The 24,210-nt window shown below is 33.0% G+C and overlaps 1 protein-coding gene across 1 annotated transcript; it reads right to left on the bottom strand.

The window, feature by feature from the left end:
* Positions 1 to 4,712: 4,712 nt before the first annotated feature.
* Positions 4,713 to 18,418, bottom strand: LOC148597211 (degenerin-like protein asic-2). The gene is made up of 12 exons (XM_088563015.1): positions 18,193 to 18,418; positions 16,959 to 17,175; positions 16,058 to 16,082; positions 14,566 to 14,728; positions 13,786 to 13,877; positions 13,326 to 13,489; positions 12,439 to 12,504; positions 10,686 to 10,800; positions 9,039 to 9,105; positions 8,370 to 8,480; positions 7,512 to 7,587; positions 4,713 to 5,148 (listed from the first exon to the last, which is right to left on the bottom strand). The coding sequence occupies exons 1-12, from the start codon at positions 18,399 to 18,401 to the stop codon at positions 5,014 to 5,016; spliced, it is 1,440 nt and encodes a 479-aa protein (XP_088419141.1). The 5' UTR covers positions 18,402 to 18,418; the 3' UTR covers positions 4,713 to 5,013.
* Positions 18,419 to 24,210: the final 5,792 nt, after the last annotated feature.

Raw genomic sequence — 24,210 nt, 5'->3', positions numbered from 1 at the left:
ACTGACATAATTGATTTATTACATTTCTATATTGAATTTTTTATGAATTTTCCACTGAGTGAGTTTTTCTTAATAACGATTTTTGAAACAAATATTTTGGTATACCATTGATTTAGTCGAGTCAATTATAGCCATATTTTGTATGTATTTGTTTTGGGTGACTTTTTTTTAATTTGAGTAAACTTAGGCAAATACTTACTAGATATTTGACCAACTGATATTTACTCTATCGTGAATGTATACAGCTCTGACGTCAGCCGTGCAATATCACTTGTAATCAAAACGTCAAGCGTGCAATATCACAAAACTATTGGTGTGTCAGAAATACATTGTTAGAATGGAAACTACAAAAATCGAAAATTAATAAAATATTACTTGATGAACTTCCTAATTCAATCGAACTGTATAGGCCTGCGTTTTGACTTGGAAAACGTTTGACAAATTGTGGCTGTTATGTAAGAACTTGTTCTTTGACGGCGTATATCCGGTTTTGACTGTTGAATGGTCTTACGCTTTCGGAATAATAATAATAATAATAATAATATATTGAAGTTCATGCCTCATTCCCTGTCTAACTGTACGATATAACCTATTTTACGAGGGCCTGTTATGGATTGTGCTCGTTCCGGTGTCTACACACTCCAAACAAACTTTTACATATGATTCTCTGTAAGGGATAGTATCACTAATATATATGATTATAATGATCACTTTATTATAGGAATGGATGTTTAAGACATCAATTCTATTGAATACAATATATTATAAACAAATTTAACTACATACACATTCAAATAGATACGAATGTAATAACCATAAAATAAACGACCAACAAAAATTCGTTATAAACTGATTTAAAAATTACTTGCAGTCTTCCTATTTAATTATAATTCAAGTAATTCTTTATTTATAAGAACCAGGTGGTTAAAATTCATGGGAAAATATCTACCTTTTTTCAATAGTGTTGGGTTTTAGTACTTCTTACAGTTCCGATCACTTCTGACCTCTATTCAATTCTGTCAGGATTCGCTGTCATAAAATAGTTCTGTTCTAAACTGTCAGAAACTAATCTGACCCGCGACACGACTTGTCAGGGTCTATCAAGACTTTAAGCAATCTCTGTCATAATCTGTCTTTGGTCGTGACACTCCTCTGTCAGGAACTGTTCTAGATAGAACCGAGGCATGGATAAGAAGAGTTTCTAACAGATCCTAACAGATTATGACAGTCACTAGCTAGATTATACTTCTCTGACTGAATAGCATACACTGCATGTACGTGATTCCGAAAAAAGGTGTAGCACTCGAATCCTGAGGGGAAGGATTTGAACTCGAGTTTTTATTCTCAATGATTGACAATACTTTTATGTATGGCAAAAAAAAAATATTGCCTGCCGTACAAGCTGCTACGCTCCTGACTTTAAAAAATTTGACTGAATGATTTTGTTGCAATCACAAGTATGATACAGAGTACCTATATTGACAATTTTTAACATTTTATACAAAAATTTTAGATCTTTATGCAACTTAAAATTGTTTTCACCCTCATACATTTTGCATTTTTGAAGAATTTTGATTGACATATATGTGTTGCAGCCAACCACGTGATAGTTATATTAAAAAAATAGCATTTTAGTAAATAATTTTAGACCTTCATGGCAATGAAAACTGCTCACACTAATGCATTTTGCAGGAATATGAAATTTCTAAGAATTTAGTCTAAAAAATATGTGCCGCAGCCACTCACTTGATAAATATACTAAACAAATTGCATTTTAGGCAAAATTTTGAGACCATTATGGAAATTAAAAGTGCTGACACACATTCATTTTACAGAAATTTTGGAATTTGCACTGAAATACAGGTGTCACACTCACTAATATGAAGCTGATATTTACAATTTCTACATTTTCTATATTGATTTAGGACCATATAGGTGAATTGGAAGTGCTCATACTCATATTATTTGCTAAAAATCCATTTTAAAGAATTCTTACCGGAAAATATAGGTAGTTGTCACCCATTTAATGGTAAATTTGTCAATTTTAATATTTTATAGAATGTGTGACCCGAAAGATATGTAAAGTACCTTTTTTGTTGAGTCCGAGTTGCTCATTTGCTTTTGTTACTTTGCATGTATTATTTCAGTTGCTTTATGTCCTTTGTTGTGTATGTGTATTGTCCATGTCTGGTCTTGGTCCGTGAATTACATTCGTTTGATTAGAACCTTGGTTCCCTTGATTACTCTTTCACTTAAAACTACTTTGTCAATCTTGAACTTCGTGAGAATTATCAAACATCTGAAAGTTGTCGGTTATCGTTTTTTTACACTTAGAACAGAAACATAAACCTTTGATTATATAATTAAACAATTTAATTTAATTACAGGTAATGATACCTTTAATTTTTGAACGATGAGGGCATGGGTCGTGAGTGACAAAAATCGGCAAATGAATCACGATCGAGTGATCTAGGGATTTTGATTACGACGAGCTCTATATAATTGTAAATTCTATCTAAATTTTGAAATTAAGATTTTTTTCCCTGATGGGATTTGCAAATTTACATTAGTCACACAGTTTCCATTATTAATCGCGGACTTCTCAATTACGTCACACAGGATAGATAGATTTAGTATCAGAAACTCTCCATTGGTATGAGAGTTTAGAACAGCTTTTCGTATTTCTTTGCCACGACCCATGACAGTTTCTGTCAGGATCTGTAAGGGAATAGGGCAAAATGTGCCCTGACCCATAACAGCCACTGTCAGACCCTGTCAGATCTGTCAGGATTTCTGTTCTATCTGCTGTCGTAGATCAGTTTTCCTGATAGATTCCGACAGAATTCTAGAGAGGTTAGAACTGATCGCAACTGCATATACAATTATGTCCGTTGTATATGATTCTAAAGCTGCTCTTGAGAATTGACTCCTTGGAACTAATGTACAGCATTTTAAAATCTGTATTATCTATATGATTGCTAGTCTTTGTTTTAATTTTCACCGGGTCGTTGCAGCTGTTGGTGGATTAAAGATCGTGGAGGGAATGTATTCTCCCAGTAGTCTGGTCGTCTTAAACCAAATTATATCTAAAAAAATAAAGCACGGAAACTCCATTTGATCATTGTTGTACCCCGGGATGGTCATTTATGTCGCATTGGTTTTCCCCAAGCGATAGCCAGGGATTGAAGAACAATATAAATAGCCAGCCCGAGGTAAAACAAAGATAAAACGGAGTTTCCGTGATTGATTTCGATCCTAATATTACTAGTTTCTCCATATGTTTGAATTGATATTGACTAGATAATAATGAACTTACTTGTATCTACCTACGAACTGATATATAACTTTCTCAAGCTTTAACATCCACCTTTGTATTCTTTACGCAGAGTGCTAAAGTCGGGTGTGGTAGTTCGAAGATTACATTCCGGCCAAGTCGAACCACAGACTTTAGAATTGGTAATCACATTTTTTTTTCTTTTTTATTTTTTTGCCAAGCAAGCGGGAGATATGGGATGGGTTGACTGGTTAGCTCGGGATCTTAATATCGTAGATCTTTACATACTTTAAAGTTGCTCATTTACTTTTGTTACTTTGTATGTACGATTTCAGTTACTTTATGTTCTTTGTTGTGTATGTCTGTTTTCCATGTCTGGTCTTTGTCCCTGGATTACATTCTTTTGATTACCGCTATAATCTTGGTTCCCTTCATTATTTTTGAATATAAAGCCCATTTGTCGAACTGTTTGAAATGCAAAAAAAAAATAATTACAACTCCTGACAGAATATCTAGTATAATTTTCGATTGCAAAACTATTTCTTATTCTCCAAATTAGTTATTTGCAAACTGTAAAGATGTCACATTTCGTGAATTTATTGTTACTTAATTACGGTTCATCTTCTTGTGTTTTATGTGTAATAGTTGTCAGATTATGTTTAAGCTTTAAAATATGCAAATAGTAAATTTCAAATTGTAAATTTAAATATTTAGTAGAGTAGGCCCGACACTAGTCCAAGTAAAATTATCTCTTTTCTCAACCTCGTATATATCTACGATGATATGAAACGTGTTGAAGTTTTATTAATATTATCATTAAATTAAAATCAAATATCAACGTTTAAACTGATTAAATGTCTAAAGCCAAATGAAATATAATGATTATAACAAGGCAATTTGGTGCTTTGCATGAGTGTGTAAGGATGTTTGATTAACTATAGGCAATTAAAGGTAAGTTGACATGTGAACTATAAATTGTTCATACCGAAAATGCTAATGAGAATTTTTTTTCTTGTTTCAATTGGTATTTTTAATTAATTTCTGATATCTTTTTTTTTCAGTGAATGACTTCCGTCAGTTGTTTGAATTCATTTGCCTTAAGCAAACACTGATTGCATGAAATTTCAAATCTGTATTTAAAGCAAACGAAATGATATTTTTAAACAGCTGCTATCGATAAAGTCAACAATAAAAAAAATTTGTTCGAACCTTCCTTTTTTCATACATAGATCTTTGTATTGAGATCCGTGTACAAACGTACATGAAAATGAATACGATACGTATTAGTTTATATGCATATGAATAATTATTGCCGATGTATTACAAACTTTTTTCCAATATCAATACAACTTAACGCATAAGTTTACCTTTAATAAACGTAAAAAAAGCAGTTTGTATATACATATGAAATCATTAGAAAAGTTCTTTGAATGACATACTTTTATAAAAGTGAAATAATGATAAAAAATGCAATTCATTAAAAGTAATAGTTCTATGTAAATAGTCACATCAGTAGTTTCAACAGAGTCCTTCGGTAGAATCCATAGCTCTATGATTTACTGCGATCGGTTATTTCGACGATAATGATAAAAACAAATGCAATTATTTGAAAGTAGAATTGCCATGTTAAAAGCCACACCAGCAGTTACAACATGATTTTTCAAATGTGCCAAAGCCGAACGGAACGGTATGTTTAAAGAGCTGTTATCGATAAACCATAGCTCTAAAGTTTACCTGGATCAGTCATTCCGTCGGCCTGATATGAAAGATTGACACAGTAGAATAACAAGCTCCAGGATTTCTCCTACACTAATTATAGACATACCAATCCACAGCCCTAATGACCCTCCAATGTTTGACAACAGAGTCTCCTCCTGTGTGATAATTAAAATATAAGTTTTACATTAGAACTGAATCAAATAGCTACATAATGATTGATAATTACTACATTTTACTGTACTTATTCAACATTTTAGAATTGCTGTATTAATATTATACAATTATGGAAGCTCTGTGCATATGATATAACATTTCATGGAACATTTAAATGATACTAACCGAGGGCGATATCCCTTCTAAGTGTTCTATCAATCATGATAGTGCATGCACCAAGCTGACATAAATGTTTTATGAGATATTAAGCTGACATAAATGTTTAAATGAGTTTCCGCTATAGAGATGACGTATTAACTTTAAAAAATCCTAATTTCGGTGATTTGATACATTGCATCTACCCAAAAATAAACTTGAGATAAACGACACTACAGACACTGTGAAGTCAGCCTCATATCTTGACCTACAATAAGAAATCGATGGTAAAGGAAAGCTATTGACCAAACTTTACGACAAACGTGATGACTTTTCGTTCAGAATTGTCAACTTTCCTTTCATCTGTAGCAACATCCCTTCGGCTCCTGCGTATGGAGTGTTCATATCACAACTCATACGTTATGCCAGAGCTTGCCGAAACTACGCAGACTTTTTGTATCATGCTAGAACTATAACAAATAGGCTTCTGGAGCAAGGTTATGTTGCTACAAGATTGAAGTCATCACTACAGAAGTTTTATGGTCGTCATCATGAACCATGGATCGTTATGATGCATCCATCAGCACCATGAAAACTGATTTATTCAACGGGTCATAGTTTTCCTTTCCTCGTTTGTCTACACCGGACATGACTTTTTATGAGCAACTCGGCGGGTGTTTCTAGAAAAGCAGAGGACGCTTACACTAGCGGTGCACCTGGTCCATGCTCCCAGTCCGAGTTGTTCATTTACTTTTGTTACTTTGTTTGTATGATTTTAGTTACTTTATGTTCTTTGTTGTGTATGTCTTTTTTACATGTCTGGTCTTTGTCCCTGGATTACATTGTTTTGATTACCGCTATAACCTTGGTTCCCTTGATTACTCTTTTATTACATTACTCTGTAAATATTTTGATATTCCCCCACACAAAAACATTCTCATTGAGATACATTTAATTTGGGCGAATCAAATACAACCACTAAATGTATTGAAATGCCTTTTTTTTAAATGAGCAAAACTTTGTTCAAGCAAATACTTTATAATAGATGGTGTTCAATTTGACCATTTTGCAACATAAAAACTGTTTTATCGTGAATGTACGCAGCTGACGTCAGCAGTGCAATTTCAGTTTTTATATTGTCAAACGTGCAATATCACAAAATATAGGTATCAGACAAACATTGTTTATATAAAAACTATAAAATACGAAATGAAAATAATTACTTCTTCACCTTTGTTTGGTCAATATACGTCTTTAAATTGTCACACTGTGTTCATATCATTCTGCCTATAATTTCTTAAATCCTAGGATAACCAATTTTAAATAGAAAAACGCTAAATTAACAAACACTGAAAATTCAAAACTTCTTTATTGATGCTGAGTTTAGCAAAGATTAATTGGCAAATATTGCATCGGAAACAAATGTGAACGATGAATATCTTGCAAGCATCAGGATTCTCTCTCCTTGAAATCTCCTAAGTTTACCCCGGAACCCAAACCACCAACCCGATTATTGTTGGGTTCGTAGTTTTTATTTCGGTGTGTATTTTTTTTCTTTCTATTTCTCCAGCCCCGTGCAGGTCCGGGTGTTAACAGAGTAGGCATGCAGGAGCGCTAAGCTTGTCGTAAAAGGCGACTAAATAGTTCTCAGAACCCTATCCGGGGGCTAGGGCGCTTTGCCCACAGAGCAACTGGGATGTGTGCCCCAGGTGGTGTGATGGGGTACCCCTGGCGTGTTACATGCTGGGGTTGTCAGGCTATAATACGGAAAACCTGACCGCAAACCATAGTGGTGCACCGTGTTGGGAAAGATGCCACGTTCCTCGCACGTTTAAGAACCCTACTGTGGTATTCTCCCGGAGTAGGAACCATAGGGCTCCGCCACAGCAGGCTAAATTGCCCGACCCTACCCACCTCTCCCTATTTCCAGTGGCAATCAAAATTTGTCGACCCCATTGTCCTTGTGTCCCATCCTTTTTCATTTCATCATCATTTCATGTTCATTTTATCACCAATTTCATGTTCATCGTCTGAATATAACTGAAATATTGTTGCTCGGACGTTAAACCCCAACAAACAAACAAACAAACAAAATCTATTTCTCCATGGCAAATTGTATGCTTTATTGGAATCGTTTTTATTAAAGCCTTTCCTTATTTCATTCTCTGTCCTATTGCTTTTTTGTCTTACTTGCACTTTAGAATCGTACCGTATAAGCAGCAACTTCTTGTGTAAGTTCATCGGTTAAAGATGATAAGTAAATATTTAAGGCTAGAAGGCTGTCCCTGCAAGTTCCAAAAGATATTCACTTTTATTGACATGTTAACTTTTTCCTCTCGTTGAAATTCATATCAGTATGTATAAGGATAAAACAAGTAACTTATTTAAAACAAATTAAAACATTGTTTAACTAAATTTGTAACTGAAATATTTGTTTTCGAAGCAGCGTTACATATTTTCATTGTAATTGTATTTCTTAACCATGCGAAAAATCTAATACGTTTAAAGTTGTTCTGGTTTTCTTACAATCTGGATATGAAAAACATGATTGGCATTTTGTAACGGCTTAAAGGTTTTGGTATGTTGTACCATTTATCAATTTCTGCATTTTGGACACGAATATCTGGGCAATCGCACACAACCTGTTTTGTGCTAGTCCAACACACTGATCACACACAGTGAGAAGCAACAACCGCTTACGTAATGTAAACTATCTTTGCTATTTCGTCTACCGATTCCATAACTCCTGTATGCTTGGCAAAAATGCAGTGATTACTAATACTAAAGTCTGTGGTGTGACTTGGCCAGGAATGGAACCCTCGATCTACCACACTTGAGGCTAGCACGCTATCCATAGACTATTTTGACCAAATTGTTTCTGTTTGTGTATTGAACATTCAAGTATTTTATCATTCATACGACATAGAAAATCTTTAACAAAATAATGAATAACTGTAATTCAAATTTATAAAGTTTTCAGTAGTTCCTTTTCCGAAACGCAAAATGAATTTTCCAGACAAAACAACACTTTTTAAACAATTCTACAATAATGAAAAATAAAACTCACTTATAGCCGTCATATTCTAATCCATGACTTGATAAAATTCTCTGCAAAATTCTTTGGAAGTTGTTTGCCGGCCATTGGGATGTTGTAACGGTAGTGTCATATGATGTTTCACTGTTCATTACAAACAGAAACTGTTTATGTGAAGACTTTAAAATAACAACTTTTAACTCGGATATTTAATTTGAAGACATACAGAGGGCGCTACTGGTGAATCTTTTCCATGCTTCCGGTTGCTTCAGGTCTCGATTTCACAAAAAGTCGTAAGTGTAAAGTTGGTCGTAAGTAATGACATCATAAACTAAAATAGCATTGTGACGTCATGTTTTACGATCAATTTCACACTTACCACTTTTTGTGAAACCGATGCCTCATTAGGTTTTGTTTGTTTGTCGAGTTGAATTTGTTAATTCATACACATTGAATGTTTGTTGCAAATCTTGGAAATCAATTCATCGTTTAATTGCATTTCACTTTCGTCTCCTAAATAATATGTATTACAACTTTCAAAGATTTGTTATCATATTACATAGGTGATAATAATGTGGCTTTTTAATTTTTTTTTCAATGTCGTATGCGTGTTAAATACATGTAACTGGCCTTTCAAAGTGTCACATCTCATATTCGAAATAAATTACATATGAATATAGAATAGTAAGTAAGTAAACTTACTTGCAAGGGCTTAAACAGTTGCAGTTATCCCCAGTATAATCTTCTACTTTTTCCATGCATTCAACATCTACAAAATGCACAGATCAGTGAGTTTATGTATGGTCGACTACAAACTGTTATATTTATGTAATAAGATAACATAAGGGAACAACAAAATTACTGAACACTTATCCGATCCATAATTAAGTGAAGTCAAAAGTAAATCTGACAAAACAGCTATTACACCACCGGAGCAGCTTTCACCCCAATAGTCCTGATTTAGTACATGCATTTCAAGCAAACTAGGTTCTACAGCCCGCTAATCAATATTTTAGAAAAAAACTGAGTATTTTTCAACCAAGGACTGATATCTAAAATGAAGTTGGTAGGAAAGTTTTGGATGCGCATTGCCTCATAGTGATAACTATAATTCAGGAATCTATTACGTTTACGCCGTAACTAATGGAATTCACGGACATCAGAGCAGTTAGTACTTGCTATAACGTAGCGAATCAATTAAAGTAAAATATAAACACCATATAAAGGAGATGAAATTATATTGCTGCATATGAAACGAAAACTTATGATAGTGAAATTTAAGTTGTCTCTCTTATCATAAATCTTAGTGCTGAGGCCATCACTATAGTCAAATTCCAAATGTAAGACCTTAAAGAGATGCAGAACAAGCTGTTTACAGTATGTAGTCTCCTTTATCTTAAGCACTGGTGAATATATTGACCGTAACCATTTACCAAAAAAAGAAAAAGAAATGTTGATGAACAATTAGACTTCAATATATCTGTTTGTAAAATTAAAGGATTTAGCATCTCTTGTATTTTTATTCTTTACGAGATTTTGAATAAATACAGTCTCGTATGAATATAAAAAAACAAATCGGCTAAGATAGGGCACAGTAAACGCCCATTGGAATGTCAAATATTGTTGAAAAATAGCCCCTGTAAATGTGACAGATATGTTATCAATAAGGAAATTAAACATATCGCAATTCTGCTTTTCTGTGTAGCAAACTTAACCATTCTGCAATATTTAAGAAAAAGAAATATATGAATTTGTAACCAAGAGCAACCTGGTTTTTCGACACAGCGAAAGGAAATATTTAACAATTAGTCCATACAAACGAGATTTTAATTTATCATGTGGTAACGTAGCTGAATAGTTGATAAGTCGAAATATGTCGAATGTTAGGTTTTAAAGTAAATGACATTGAATTCTTTTGAATTCTTTTGGTGAATTGTCAAATCTGCAAATCTATGTGATAAACAAGTACAAGTTACATAGGTAAAATAGGTCAGACATATCAACATATATCAACATGAATTTTGGACTCTAGGGTTTATGTTTTCTGTTTTGTTTTGTTTTTTTTTTTCTGGGGGAGGGAAAATAAATTTAAAGAATATGAGTTCAATGTTATAATCAACTGATAAATACTAAGGTTTTTTCAATAACGTAAATATTTTTTTGGTGAGGTATTTTACTTTTTAAATATTCACGTATGCATTTCCTGCAATTGGACAAACTAACTCCTCAGGTACATGAAGTCCGCGACTAATTTTTTAAAATTCTTTTTGGATTCCCATTGCGTAACTACATTTGTTTTTTTTTTTTTAAGAAAATGATATGATAATTTCATTATAACCGTTAACTTGCCTTCTTGTGTGCTGCAAGTCGGAGGATTGCTCCGTTTATCGAACGTTTTGTACAAATTCATTGAACAGTTACATATGTGAATAACATTTCTCAGAACACATTCCTCTTCACAGTCCTAGAAAAAAGCCAATTTTTAACGACTATATAAGAGTTCATTAATTATACCAAAATTAAGCATGGCTAGCGCATATCGAAAGATAAACAAATGTCAGTATGTAGATATATTACTTATAAAAACAACGATGAATAATGCTTTTATGTCGGGATTTTAACTGAGTATGTGGAATAGAAGTATACAGTGTTGACAAATCATAGGTTTTATCTAAATATAATACATCAAAACCTGTGATTTTTCAACATTGTATACTTCTATTCCCCATAACTCAGTTAAAATCCCGACATAAAAGCATTCTTCATCGTTTTGTCCAAAATAAAAATGGTACACCTAGATACAAATATATAGTTCTCGGTAAGATTCCTCATACTTTGTAAGAAAAAATTACAATCATCTTCGAAATATACGGAAGAAGATGATTATAAAATGCTGGAATTTTTAATCAACAGCATATTTTCCAGTGTGGTGGACGCGTTTTTCAACAAACGGTCGGCATTCCAAATGGAACAAATTGTGCACCTTTACTTGCTGACCTATTCCTTCACTCTTATGAAGCTGACTTTATAGCTGATCTGATCAGAAAGAAAGAATATCGTTTGGCTAGATCTTTCAATCTCAGTTTCCGCTATATAGATGACGTATTATCTTTAAATATCCTAATTTCGCGGATTTGATACATCGCATCTACCCCAAAGAACTTGAGATAGACGATACTACAGACACTGTGAAGTCAGCCTTATATCCTGACCTACTCTTAGAAATCGATGGTAAAGGAAAACTATTCACCAAACTTTACGACAAACGTGATGACTTTTCGTTCAGAATTGTCAACTTCCTTTTCATCTGTGGCAACATCACTTCGGCACCTGCGTATGGAGTGTTCATATCACAACTCATACGTTATGCCAAACTTGCCGAAACTCGGCAGACTTTTTGTATCGCACTAGAACTCTAGAAATGGGCTTCTGGAACAGGGTTATGTTGCTACCAGATTGAAATCATCACCACATAAGTTTTATGGTCGTCATCATGAACTCGTAGATCGTTATGGTGTATCCATTTGCACATTGAAAACTGATTTATTGAACGAGTCATAGTTTTCCTTTCTCCGTTTGTCTACCCCGGACTTGACTTTTTATGAGCAAATCAGCGGGTGTTTCTAGAAAAGCATGGGACGTTTACCCAACCGGTGCACCTGCTCCATTGTCCCAGTTTTTAGCTGAGTCCGAGTTGCTCATTTACTTTTGTTGCTTTTTATGTATGATTTTAGTTACTTTATGCTCTTTGTTGTGTATGTCTGTTTTCTATGTCTGGTTTTTGTCCCTGGATTACATTCTTTTGATTACCGCTATAACCTTGGTTCCCTTGATTACTCTTATGAACTGTGCAATAGTAAAATGCAGTGAATTTCGCAAGTGAGTATAATCCGTTCATGTACAGTGGGTTGACCGCATAATTGTATTTAAACATTTTCATTTCTGACCGTAATTCAGTACTTATCAGAACCTACATCAGATAAAATTAAATCATTTTCATTAAATTCATTAAATCTAGTCGTATAACACATTGAACATTGTTGTGGTATTTTTCTTTCGCATTTGATAGGTCTACTTATCTCAAATTCTAAATTAATATTACCATTATACTGTAGAATTTACCACTGTTATCACACTCAGACCGCTCAGGTAGTCTTTCTACAGATTTCTATGACAAATAAATAAAGTAAGCGAAATGACTCATTTAAAATATACAGATTCGTGTAAATGTCAGGTATATTCATAAAGTATGGTGATACATCAAGCAGTTTTTGACTCGTTCTGTTTTGTGAATTTTACTGAATACTTATATACATCGTAGATAAGGATGTCCATTACACACATATCTTAAAATTAGCCTTGAACCACAGATGATCTGACGTCAGTCAGACTTGAAGTGATGTTTAGTTTAGTTTTACTGATCAGTATTTCTCGTTACACAAAAGTATTGCTGAAATGACTGAATAGTTCGGATTTTGCAAATATAAATTATACAAATCGACCTAAAGAAAAGTAATAGAAAGTTTACGAGGACATAGGGGGCATCAAACATAGGATTCATGGCATTAATATCAATAAAACATAAACCCGGATTTCCTGATAACTCTGTTATCTTATAAATTACATCAACCGCATATTAGTGCAGTTGCAGAAAAATTTCCTGCTATATTTTTTTTTATAAAACTTAACAGTCCAACTATCTTTGCGGCACATTATTTATCCACTGTAATTAATATTTCATATGTACACTTTGCGAATACGGGACTTAATATATTAAATTTATAAAATAAGATTTGACTTTTTTTTTTTTTTTTTTTTTGGGGGGGGGTGTTAATTGTTTATTTTGTTGTTCAAATACTGAAAGTTATTTATGTATTGATTTTTTTTTCATTTAACATTCTATTTTTTTATTATATTTACCTTTTATTTCATTTTAATTTTTGTTTTGTATATGTAGTTTTCTGTGTGAAATAGTTTGGGAATTTTTACCTGCAAAAGTGATATATCTGTTTGTCGACCTACATCCACTGATATTCCTCCATTCTGCAAAAATGCAATTGTTCCAGATTTATCAATCGATAACCTGATACCAGTATCCTTAATGATTTCTGGGACGTAATCACTTTGATTAACGTTGATGATAAGCTGAAGGCCTGAAACAAATAAAACCAAATGAACTTATTTCAAACGACATTATGACATTACAAACACATCAAGTAATCAAGAGTATCAAATTTAGAGCAGACATCAAACCAAATGAAATGATTAAACATACACATACAATAGAAGGACATGGTTTAACCAAAACAACATGCACAAACCACAGAAGCAAATGAGCAACTCGGATTCCATTAAAAAACTGGGAGCATGAACCAAGTGTATCTGCCTTTTAGAAATATCCGCCGAATTGCTCATTTAAGGTATATGTGAATGTTTATAAGATATTTACCAAACAGAGGTCCCGAACGCTTACTGACGATTGGTTCCTTTGGGAATCTGTAACACTGTCCAAAATAACGATCAAAGAAGGTAACGAATGAGCTGTTAATAGACAAGGGCAATTATAATCTACAAAAGATAATCACAGTAATTGATACTTTAGAAATATTACTTTCGACTTTTTTTATTACACTTGTTTTCGGGTTTATTTTTTCATGTGGATTATTTTCTTTTATCTATAGGTCTCCTAATTTTGTCATTTTGAGAACTCTAACAAATAGGCTTCTGGAACAGGGTTATGTTGCTACCAGATTGAAGTCATCACCACAGAAGATTTATGGTCGTCATAATGAACTCGTAGATCGTTATGATGTATCCATCAGCACCATGAAAACTGATGTATTCAACGGGTCATAGTTCTCCTTTCCTCGTTTGTCTACCCCGGACTTGACTTTTTATGAGCAACTCGGCGGGTGTTTCTAGAAAAGCAGAGGACGCTTACCCTACCGGTGCACCTGGTCCATGCTCCCAGTTTTTAGTGGAGTCCGAGTTGCTCATTTACTTTTTTACATTCTTTTGATTACCGCTATAACCTTGGTTCCTTTGATGACTCTTTGAACTAACCATATATTATACCTATTATACATTTCATGTGTGGCAATTTTAATATTTACTCAATTACAGTTATTTAGAATTTAACAAACAAAAATAATAATGTTGCACTGGTCCAGATCAAGACATAACTTTGTCAATTGCACCGTTAAAGTGTTGTATACATAAATGTACATACCTAGGACTGCATGGTTTACTATTATAGATACAGCTGATTACAAAATCATTAAAATCAGGATTAAGGGCCTTGATTCCTTGAAGAGTGTAGTTATATGGAAGATGATCATACCAGTTTAAGGCTTGTCTAAACTTTTGTTCCTCTTTTGATACTTTATCAAAAGCTGAAATTATTATATGGCTGAGTTTGGATAAATGGAGTTGAAATGTAAATTACGAAAGTTAAATCATTTTTTTTATTGATATAAATCTAATACTAGAATTATTCGTTGTCTTTGATAAATACCCTCTCAACTGTTCATAATTTTCCCCAACTGAAAACGTCAAACCAATACGAAATATCCATTGCCTTTCCTCCCAATCATCATTTCTCATTTCCCCCGATGTTTACCCCATACGGCTACTGCATATGACAGACATACACTGAAACCTACCTATACCAAACCCAATTGGGAAAATATATTTAGATCAGATAAGACAGATATTCAGTTTACCTATGTTCAAAATATTTTAAACTGATAAGATTGAAAGATTGATTGATTGATTGATTATTCACCAATATTTCAGCTTTATTCAGGCGATGAACATGAAATGGTTGATTATATGGACATGTAATGGTGATGATAAAATGTAAAAAAAAAAAAAGGATGGGACACTAAGATAATATGGTCGACAAATTTTGATTGCCACTGGAGAAAAAGAAGGGTGGATCACAAGGACAATTTAGCCTTCTGTGCCGGAGCGCAAAGGTTCCTACTCCTATTGAATACCACAGCAGGGTTCTTTAACATGTGAGAAACGTGGCATCTTTCCCAACACGGTGCACCACTATGGTTTGCGGTCAGGTTTTCCATATTATAGCCTGACAACTTCAGCATGTAACACGCCAGGGGTATTCCATCCCACCACACAACCCAGTTGCTCTATGGGCAGAGCGCCCTAGCCCCCCAGCTAGGGCTATGAGCACTATTTAGTCGCCTGTTAAGACAAGCTTAGCGCTGATGCGGGCCTATTCTTTGGACACCCGGACACGCAGGGGGCTAAACTGATAAAAAGGAGGTACAATACTGGTATGGGGATATGGGAGATGGGAAATAGAATAGTGTATGGACGGAAGGGGATTTTAAATGGGGAGGATGGGGAAATTATCTTGAATCAATTTAATAATATGAAATTATGTATCAGATTTTGTTAAAAATAAAACCTTAACTGTTGAAGGATTTAAAAATATAAAATTCAATTTGATGATGTAAATACTCGATAAGGAATATGCAATTGTGTTTTCATGGGAGGATGGGATTCTTTAATGGGGAATTGGGATGGGAACAATGTGGAATGGGGAATGGAAGTATGGTATATAGTATACAAATGTATTTGTGAAGTTTATACCATTTAAGTTGAAAGGCTGTATAAAAGTGTCTATTTTAGACAGGTTTTAGGTGCATTCGGAGTTCGTTTAACGTAGATGTAACTATATATAATATAATACTTACCATCTGAAAAATTCTGTGCTGTTTTCTGTCGAGGATGAAAATCAAAATACAAAGTTAAATTGGGTAAACATTCATTACAATTTGAGATACAACTTTACCAAATCTATAGTCTCAGCCATGTATCTATGATATTTTAATAAAGAACAAGGTATCAGATCTTGATGTTTAAGATAAATTGTATAACCTTCATAGAAATGGTTCAAAATATAAAAACACTACTATACAATTTCCTACGAATGCTTGACCCGTTTAATTGTATTTCTGTTGATAAAATCGATGGCATCTTCAATCAAAAGAAAACAAAATTCCTTACATAAGCAGTCAAAAACATATACTTCACAGATGCTTCTTGATAAATTTAGATAGCTTTTTAGTTCTTTTCAAGATGTATTGAATATATTTTAGTCAAAAGAAAAACACTATTTGAGAATTATGATGTGCCACTCATTGCCTGATTCTTAATTAGAATGGAACTTTTTTTTATGTACTGTAGTGCCTGTAGTACTGTTATTTACCAGGATTTGAGGTTTACAAGAACCACACATAATCCAATACATTATTTCTCAGATCAATTTCTCTTTGCAATGAAGGTAAGATAAGACGTTCCCGGTAACGTTTTGTTAGGCTAATTTACAACAAAACATGGTATTTTCTTCTTCCTCTGGTCTGCGTTCAACCCGGCACATCACTTCGAAACTTTGAAGGGGCGTCAACATAGTTTTTTTCTCTTTTTTTTCATTGTCATTTGATGGCTTGCAATTAAAAAAAAAACAAAGAGGAAGCATAATTGAAATTTTACACAAGCACAGTTTGCCTCCGACTGGAAATATCAAATTTAAGGCAAATTAAAGACCTCGCAAGCAAATGTTATTTGCAGTTATGTTTCAATCTGTGTACTCACCGTACTGTCATTTCTAAGTAGTTCAAAGTATTTGTTAATGTTTGACATAACCCCTGTATAGGTACTCATCATATTTGAACGATAATCAGAGTAAGGTTGATCTTTGGAATTAGTTGTACTGATCCTGGTAAAACTGACTGGATTCATATTACAAAACGATACATAAGGAAAATAAATCTTCTGCTGTCGAATAATAATCTTTGTATTTACAGCTTTACTGAAAGGTAAATGATAAAGATGTTAATTCTAAATCAATGTTTCAATTTAAAAAAAATGATCAAAGCTTGTTTATTGTTAAAACTTTCAATTCAATCCAAAGAATGGAAGTGAACAAGTAAAACAAATAACCGTCAAATTATCGTCCTGTCTAGTACAGACCAGTCTATTGTTACTGTAAACCAAATTGTTCGGGAGCGATTAATTTTTGCGATTTTAGGACCGAATTATATGTTCATTCTGACGATTTATGATAATTTTGAAGAAAGGCTTAACGTTATACATGTATATACTGTTGCTCAGGCTATATACACAATTTAGAAAATCACTACTTGTATTATCTGATATAGACGAGTATAACTGATTAGGAGGAGAACAATGAATTCAAATTTTATTTCTTTAAAAAAAATCGGATTAAAAATGTTATGATAAATAATGCATCAACAGCGTCGTAAGGAGACAAAATCATAGATAACATTAATAGCAAATTACCATAAGTATTCTACAGAAAAATATGGGATTAATGATATGGGCACATAAAGCGTTTTATCCAATTGTGTATTTTGAAGGACACTTGAATCACTAACGTCAGATTAATGTCAGATCTTGCAAACCTCGTCGAAAAACAAAACAAAATTATATAAAAAAGCTATACATATTAATATATTTCATAGTGAGTGAAAGTTGAAGATAGTAAAATATCTAATCCTATTTTTTATTTAAAATCAAAACAAACAAGCCTCTTCCATTTTGAACGTTTGTCTATGACGTCATCTGTGGTATTGGGAGAACGATAGGGACATCACAACGTCGCTGTCGACCAATCGGGTTTGATAGAAAGTAAAATACAATTATGCAACAACCAATCGCAATGGCAAAGTTTTCATATCACTAGATCGTATCTCATCGTCCATGGTGTGATATTGCAAATATCTAGCCATCAAAGAAGAAGAAGACAAAACAAACAATCTTTGAAAAATATATCTATGTGTCGACAAAGCAATATGAATAATCCTACCTTGCGTACTGAACACATAGTTGGTAAATTTGTCTAGAACAAAATCCAACACAAACTAGTATGATACAACACCAAAAAACTTTCCCTATGATTCGTTTGTTTGATGACAGTCTGTTGATACCATGTAAAGTTGTATATCCTGCAAAATTTGTCAGTCGTTTTCCTATTTTTGGTCTTTTTTCGTTAGCATTTTCTATTTCATCTGCCATAATTAAATGAAGTAGTCTATTAGTAGCGAAGTGGTTTGGTTTTTGAGAGTTATAATTTCTCGATGAATTAAGTTTATTCAGTTGAATTATTAATATTTCAATTACAAACCATCCTATTTATATCGGTCTTTTAAAATTTATGAATTTTATATTTTTGGCAATATGATGGAGTTTTAGAATATTACATTAATTTTGTTCATAATGATTTAATCAGAACCACAAGAGTAATCAAGGGAACCAAGGTTATAGCGGTAATCAAAAGAATGTATTTTTTTTTCGGGAAAAAGAGGTGTAGTAAATGGGGAATTGCAATTATTAATTATGTTTTCAGGAATTAGAACGTACTAATAATGTAAAATTGTTGCAAATCATATATACATAATGGAAGAAAGATAAAACCATAAACGCTCATGAAGAAACATAAATTGAAACACCAGTCATAACTTTTGTCCGCCTTTTATCATTAACGTTCAAACATTATATTTGTTATGAGATACGGTTTTTATTGTCCTAATTGATTCTCCTTTGTCATATTTGGAAATATGTATGCGCCGAAATGTCCTGTTTTCGTAAGGGATTATGTGATATTATTGTCTGAAAAGTTTGTGTCAAACTGTCCGGTACTGCAGAACTGACGAGTAGTGTAGCCATATTGGACAGAAAGCGCTGCATTTTATTAGATGGTGATGTGAATGTGAAAAATATAGACACAAACAGGAATATTGAATAACACAGTTTTAGAGATACTAGCGATCTAGAGAATGACTTTGAAATATAATAAAAGAAGATACTTCATATCTACCTGGTCGGTTCATCGTACATTCTTGTACATTGCCAGTTGCAATACGCATTGAAATAAAATGTTCTACATCATCCAGAGCAACATGCATCGTAAACACATTTGCTATTTCATGAATTTTTGAGTTTTGAGAAGATGAATCATGCATTTCTCGTTTTCTATAAGGACTAAAAACCTTCCAATCTAATATTACAACTTGTTCGTTTTACTTTGATAATCTTTAAATATTTAGGAAACTTTGCATCACCTCGTGATGCCTTATTAAGCAGAGGACGCTTACCCTACCGGATCACCTGCTCACAGGCTTTAGTGGAGTCCGAGTTGTTCATTTGCTTTTGTTGATTTGTACGTATTATTCTGTTTTCTTTGTTGTGTGTCTCAGTTTTCTGTGTCTGATACTTGTCTCTGTCTTTTTATTGCCGCTGGAAGCTTGGTTCCCTTCACTACTCGTTGACAAAACATATCTAGTGGTGTCGTCCGGAATGAATTACCCAAGGACCTATTTAACAAAGAGGTTAAGTACAATACCCGGAATAACGTAAAAAATTTTAAATAATTACATATTACATTTATACATTTCGTTCAAACACAGTTTGTCACACTTTTCTATACTTTTTAATAGCATGTGGTTCAATAACAAAACCTTACTTTTTCGTTGTTTTCATTGTAAAGACTAAAACCATATTTTAGAAACTGCAAAGGCTATGGAGTGCATTTTGAATAAGTTTTCAATAATAAAATCTGTTTTCATTATTTTCAAATTACCCTTATTAGTTCAGTTAGATAATTAATTAATGATCGACTTTGGACGTTGAATAATAATTTTTTTTCGTGGTATATCTTTTCCTAATGGATATGGCAAATGTATAAAAAAAACACAAGGATGGCGGGTGACAATTTTCAGCTCAATTCCACCTATTTATCTCCAAAGTAACGTTTAAAATAACAAATACTATTAAATGTGGACAGGAGGTGATTTATGCATGTCAAAAACTAATAATAGTCACTTGTATTGTTACCTCAATAATAGTTCCATACCCGGTCTAAGTTTATGTTTTAGTTCTTTCACTTTTAAGATAAAAATTGTGTAGAATGTGTATGAAATTGGCATTTTGCAAGAGTTACCGTTCTTGCTTCGGTTTGTTTTTGGTATATTGTAGTGGGAGATCAATGTATGGTTGTTTCAAAAGTGCAGATCTCCATATAAAAAAGACCATTAATTGTTAAGCAAAGGAATAGTATATGTAGACAAAAAAACCTGCATTTGTTTGGTGGTTTTTACACTATGAATCAACCCTGCATTAGGCAGTGTATGAATGTTATATGATCTGGTACTTAAATTGTTAATTATCATTTAAGTAGTGTTATATTTTTTCGTACTAAAGCCACAACACTTCATTATTTTGTAATGCAGTTATAAGCAATTGAAAAAAAAAATAACATGTTTAATTGAACCAAGATAGAAAAGAACTCCTTGTATTATTATTGCACTGCAACATTATTTAACGGTTCTATAACTTTTGTTAATTCTTATAGAAAAAAAAACAGAACTTCATATTCTTGAACTTTCATTTCATTCTCAAATCCCTGCATATACATTTTAATATGGGATATTATTTTTTGTTAAGGTTAGCCACACTGTCATTAAGATAGATGATAGATTTTCTTCAATAACAATCCTTTTTTAACAACACGCTCTCCATTTAATTTATTATTATTTGAGTATCATGATAATTAATTTTGAAAAATTGTACAGATGAAGAAAAAAAAAAGAAAGTTGAAACGAATCTTTTCCGGAATTTCTTTCTATTGTTTTTCCTTTTAAAATTGTGGTATCACTCATATCTGGAAATTAACCTGTGTTATAGGAAAGACAAATCTGTTTAATATCTACTACTATATGAGCATACAGTAAAATGGTGACTGTCAGAGGACATTGATGGGCAACAATTTAAATTGAGAGTTCGTACTTTACCTGCAGCTCCGTATAAGTAAAGAATGAAAAATAACAAACCTGCTGCAACGCTAGGCTGGTCGTAAAAGGCAACATAATAGGGCCCAAGACCATGAAACATTTGGGTTGTGTGACGCAAATGGTGAAATGTTATACACTTGGCATGCTAAATGCTGGGGTCGTGAGGCCTCGATACGGACCACTTGACCTCAAACCATAGTGATGGACTGTGTCTGGAACAATGCATCGTTCCATGCACGTTAACGAACCCTACAGTGGTTTTCAACTGGACAAGGAGCACCATTTTTGCTACAGGTGGCTTAATTTTCGACCTTACCCACCTGTGTTAATTTCCAGTGTCTATCGACCCTTATTATTCATATGTCCCATCTCATTTTTCATTTTATCATCATTTTACATTCCTTTTATCACGGATTTCTTGTCAATTGCCCATAAACAGCTGCTATATTGCTGCTTGAACGTTAAACACCAACCAATTATTTTTTGTTGAATTGTTATTCGAGTTCAAAATCCAAAGATGTCCATTGTGTATTTTTTTATGTGTACATTGCAACTTTGTTAATAATCTTATTAGCCATACAACTTATTTTAGTTTATCTCATTTTAACGGTAAATAATGGCATGTAATGTTCTTAGCATATTTGTGAATAAAGGGGATTATAGAAAAAGATGTGCCAATTTAATATTTTAAAAGTTACCTTAAACATGTATTACAACATGACGGTTAACTGCAATCAATTCTCAATTATCTTCAGCTCCACCTAGGCATTCCATGATAATTCATGGTCGATATCAATTTATTCAATACAATGTATAATAAACAACAATCGACAAATGAATGACTAATTAGTTGTTTTAAAAGCTGAATAATGATGGGATAATGCAGTGAGCGGAACTTCGAGTTGTTGAATGATAAGGATGATAATATTTGCCGAAAGGTTTTGCAACACATTTTAAACAAGTTTTAAGCTAACTATTTTTTTTTCTTCGACACTTTTAATCGAACGTGTACTCAACATACACGACATTAAATGTATATCCTGTGTTGCACGCCCTGTTTAGTAAAGTGGCTGAATCTTACATGGGCATGTATACATTCCAAATCGTTGTAATATTTTTTTTAAAAATTCTTACCTTGCATACTGAGAAAACAATATTCATTTTTTCAGCAAAATTTTACAATACAATCATAATGTTCAATAAAGAGTACTTATTTGCCCAATACATAGTAGCAAATATCAGCAAACATCATGATCAGTTTTCAACGTCCTGCTTTTTAATTTGTGAATGTTTAAGGTGAAGGTTTATAAATGTAACTATAAAATGAAATACAACTGACTTATCTGGAAATTTCGTGACATATTAAAATCCCCGTATGGCTTATGTAATGATTTTATACATGCATTCATTATGGAAAAAAGTATATTACGATATGTTTCGTAACCAATTCAGTTATATCTAATATAATTGTTGTTGTTGTTGTAAAATAAGCTACCGGTAATGTCAAATTGCCGGTAATTTCTAGATAACTTTAAGCATACATCTACTATTTTTTTGTGTTTTGTTTTGTTTTTGTATTCGTTACTGTTATTATTATTATTATTATTATCATTGTTTTTTTTTTGTTTTTTTGTTTGTTTTTTGTTTGTGTTTTTTTTATTCAGTTTGTCTTTGTTTTGTTTTTTTTTTTTTTAGTTTGTTTTTGTTTGTTTGTTTGTTTCTTTTTGTTTTATTTTATTTTTACTTTCAATAAACCGAACGAAAGTAACAAGATAACAATACGGTTACATTTAACATTGAGCTATCGATCACTTCTTATCAATGTGATATATTTTCCACAGATGAAAAATAAATGTGGAGAAACTGCTGGAAATATTAGCATAAAGGTGAATACATGAAAAAGATATCAATGCTTGTTTATTATACACACCGCTACACTATGTCGTGAAATAAAGCGTTGCTCTCAGAAAAAAAAACGTGGGCTAAAAAGGAACAGATCATCTTCTTCATTCAATCAATATACTGTGAAATTTTGACTATGATTCAAATCTCATTAGGTCGCATGAAACGGATCTAATAATAAGAACTCAGTGGTCGTAGTACAACATCTTTCAACACGAACATTCCATTCCGGCCAAGTCGAACCACAAACTTTAGAAGTTTTTTTTCCCAGCAAGCGGGAGATATGGGATAGGTTGACTGGTTAGCTCGGGATCTGGATATCGTAGATCTTCACATACGTTTTAACAGCTGTTCTTCTTAGTGTAATCAGTGTGTCGGACTAGCACTTAACAGAAAACTTAATAGAATTAGCCTAAAAAATGAATAGTCTCAAATATAATTCAAAATTGCAAAATTCACTGTTTGAATATGTGTCTTCATCAAACAGAAAGTTCCGTCGCTGTATCTTCATGTGTTGTACTAAAAATGAAGATGCAAATTAGAAAACGCAGCCATAGTGTGATGGAATAGCTTACCTTTCGGATAACTTAACTCTAAAAAATACAGGTTTTTACCCCGCCAAATACTTTATATGCCTGTTCAAAACCAGGACATTATTCGTTCCAGGGGTTGTCGTATTTTATGTCCATTGTTATGTTTTTTGAGTTTTTGTTTAAAAAATTTGGACGATAGTCGTTTTTTTTTTGTTTTCCCCTTTTGTTTTTGGGTCTTTTACAAGTATGGTTTTGCCCATGATTGTAGACTGTATCTTGTGTGTATGGTGACCTGTCTAAGTTTGATTATTGGGTACTTGGTATTTGACGTAATTATCTTTCATCAGCAGCTACAACTCCTTTTTTGTTGACTTTTTATAAGTAACTCGGCGGGTGTTTCTAGAAAAGCAGAGGACGCTTACCCTATCGGTGTACCTGGTCCATGCTCCCAGTTTTTAGTGGAGTCCGAGTTGCTCATTTACTTTTGTTACTTTGTATGTATGATTTTAGTTACTTTATGTTCTTTGTTGTGTATGTCTGTTTTCCATGTCCCTGGAATACATTCCTTTTATTACCGCTATACCCTTGGTTCCCTTGATT

The sequence above is a fragment of the Perna viridis genome, chromosome 15 (assembly GCF_037379345.1).
Source record: "Perna viridis isolate PV_CMFRI_1.1 ecotype Kerala chromosome 15, ASM3737934v1, whole genome shotgun sequence".
Lineage (NCBI taxonomy): Eukaryota > Metazoa > Mollusca > Bivalvia > Mytilida > Mytilidae > Perna > Perna viridis.
Note: the sequence above shows the minus strand (reverse complement) of the source record. Positions and strands in the feature narration are given on the sequence as shown.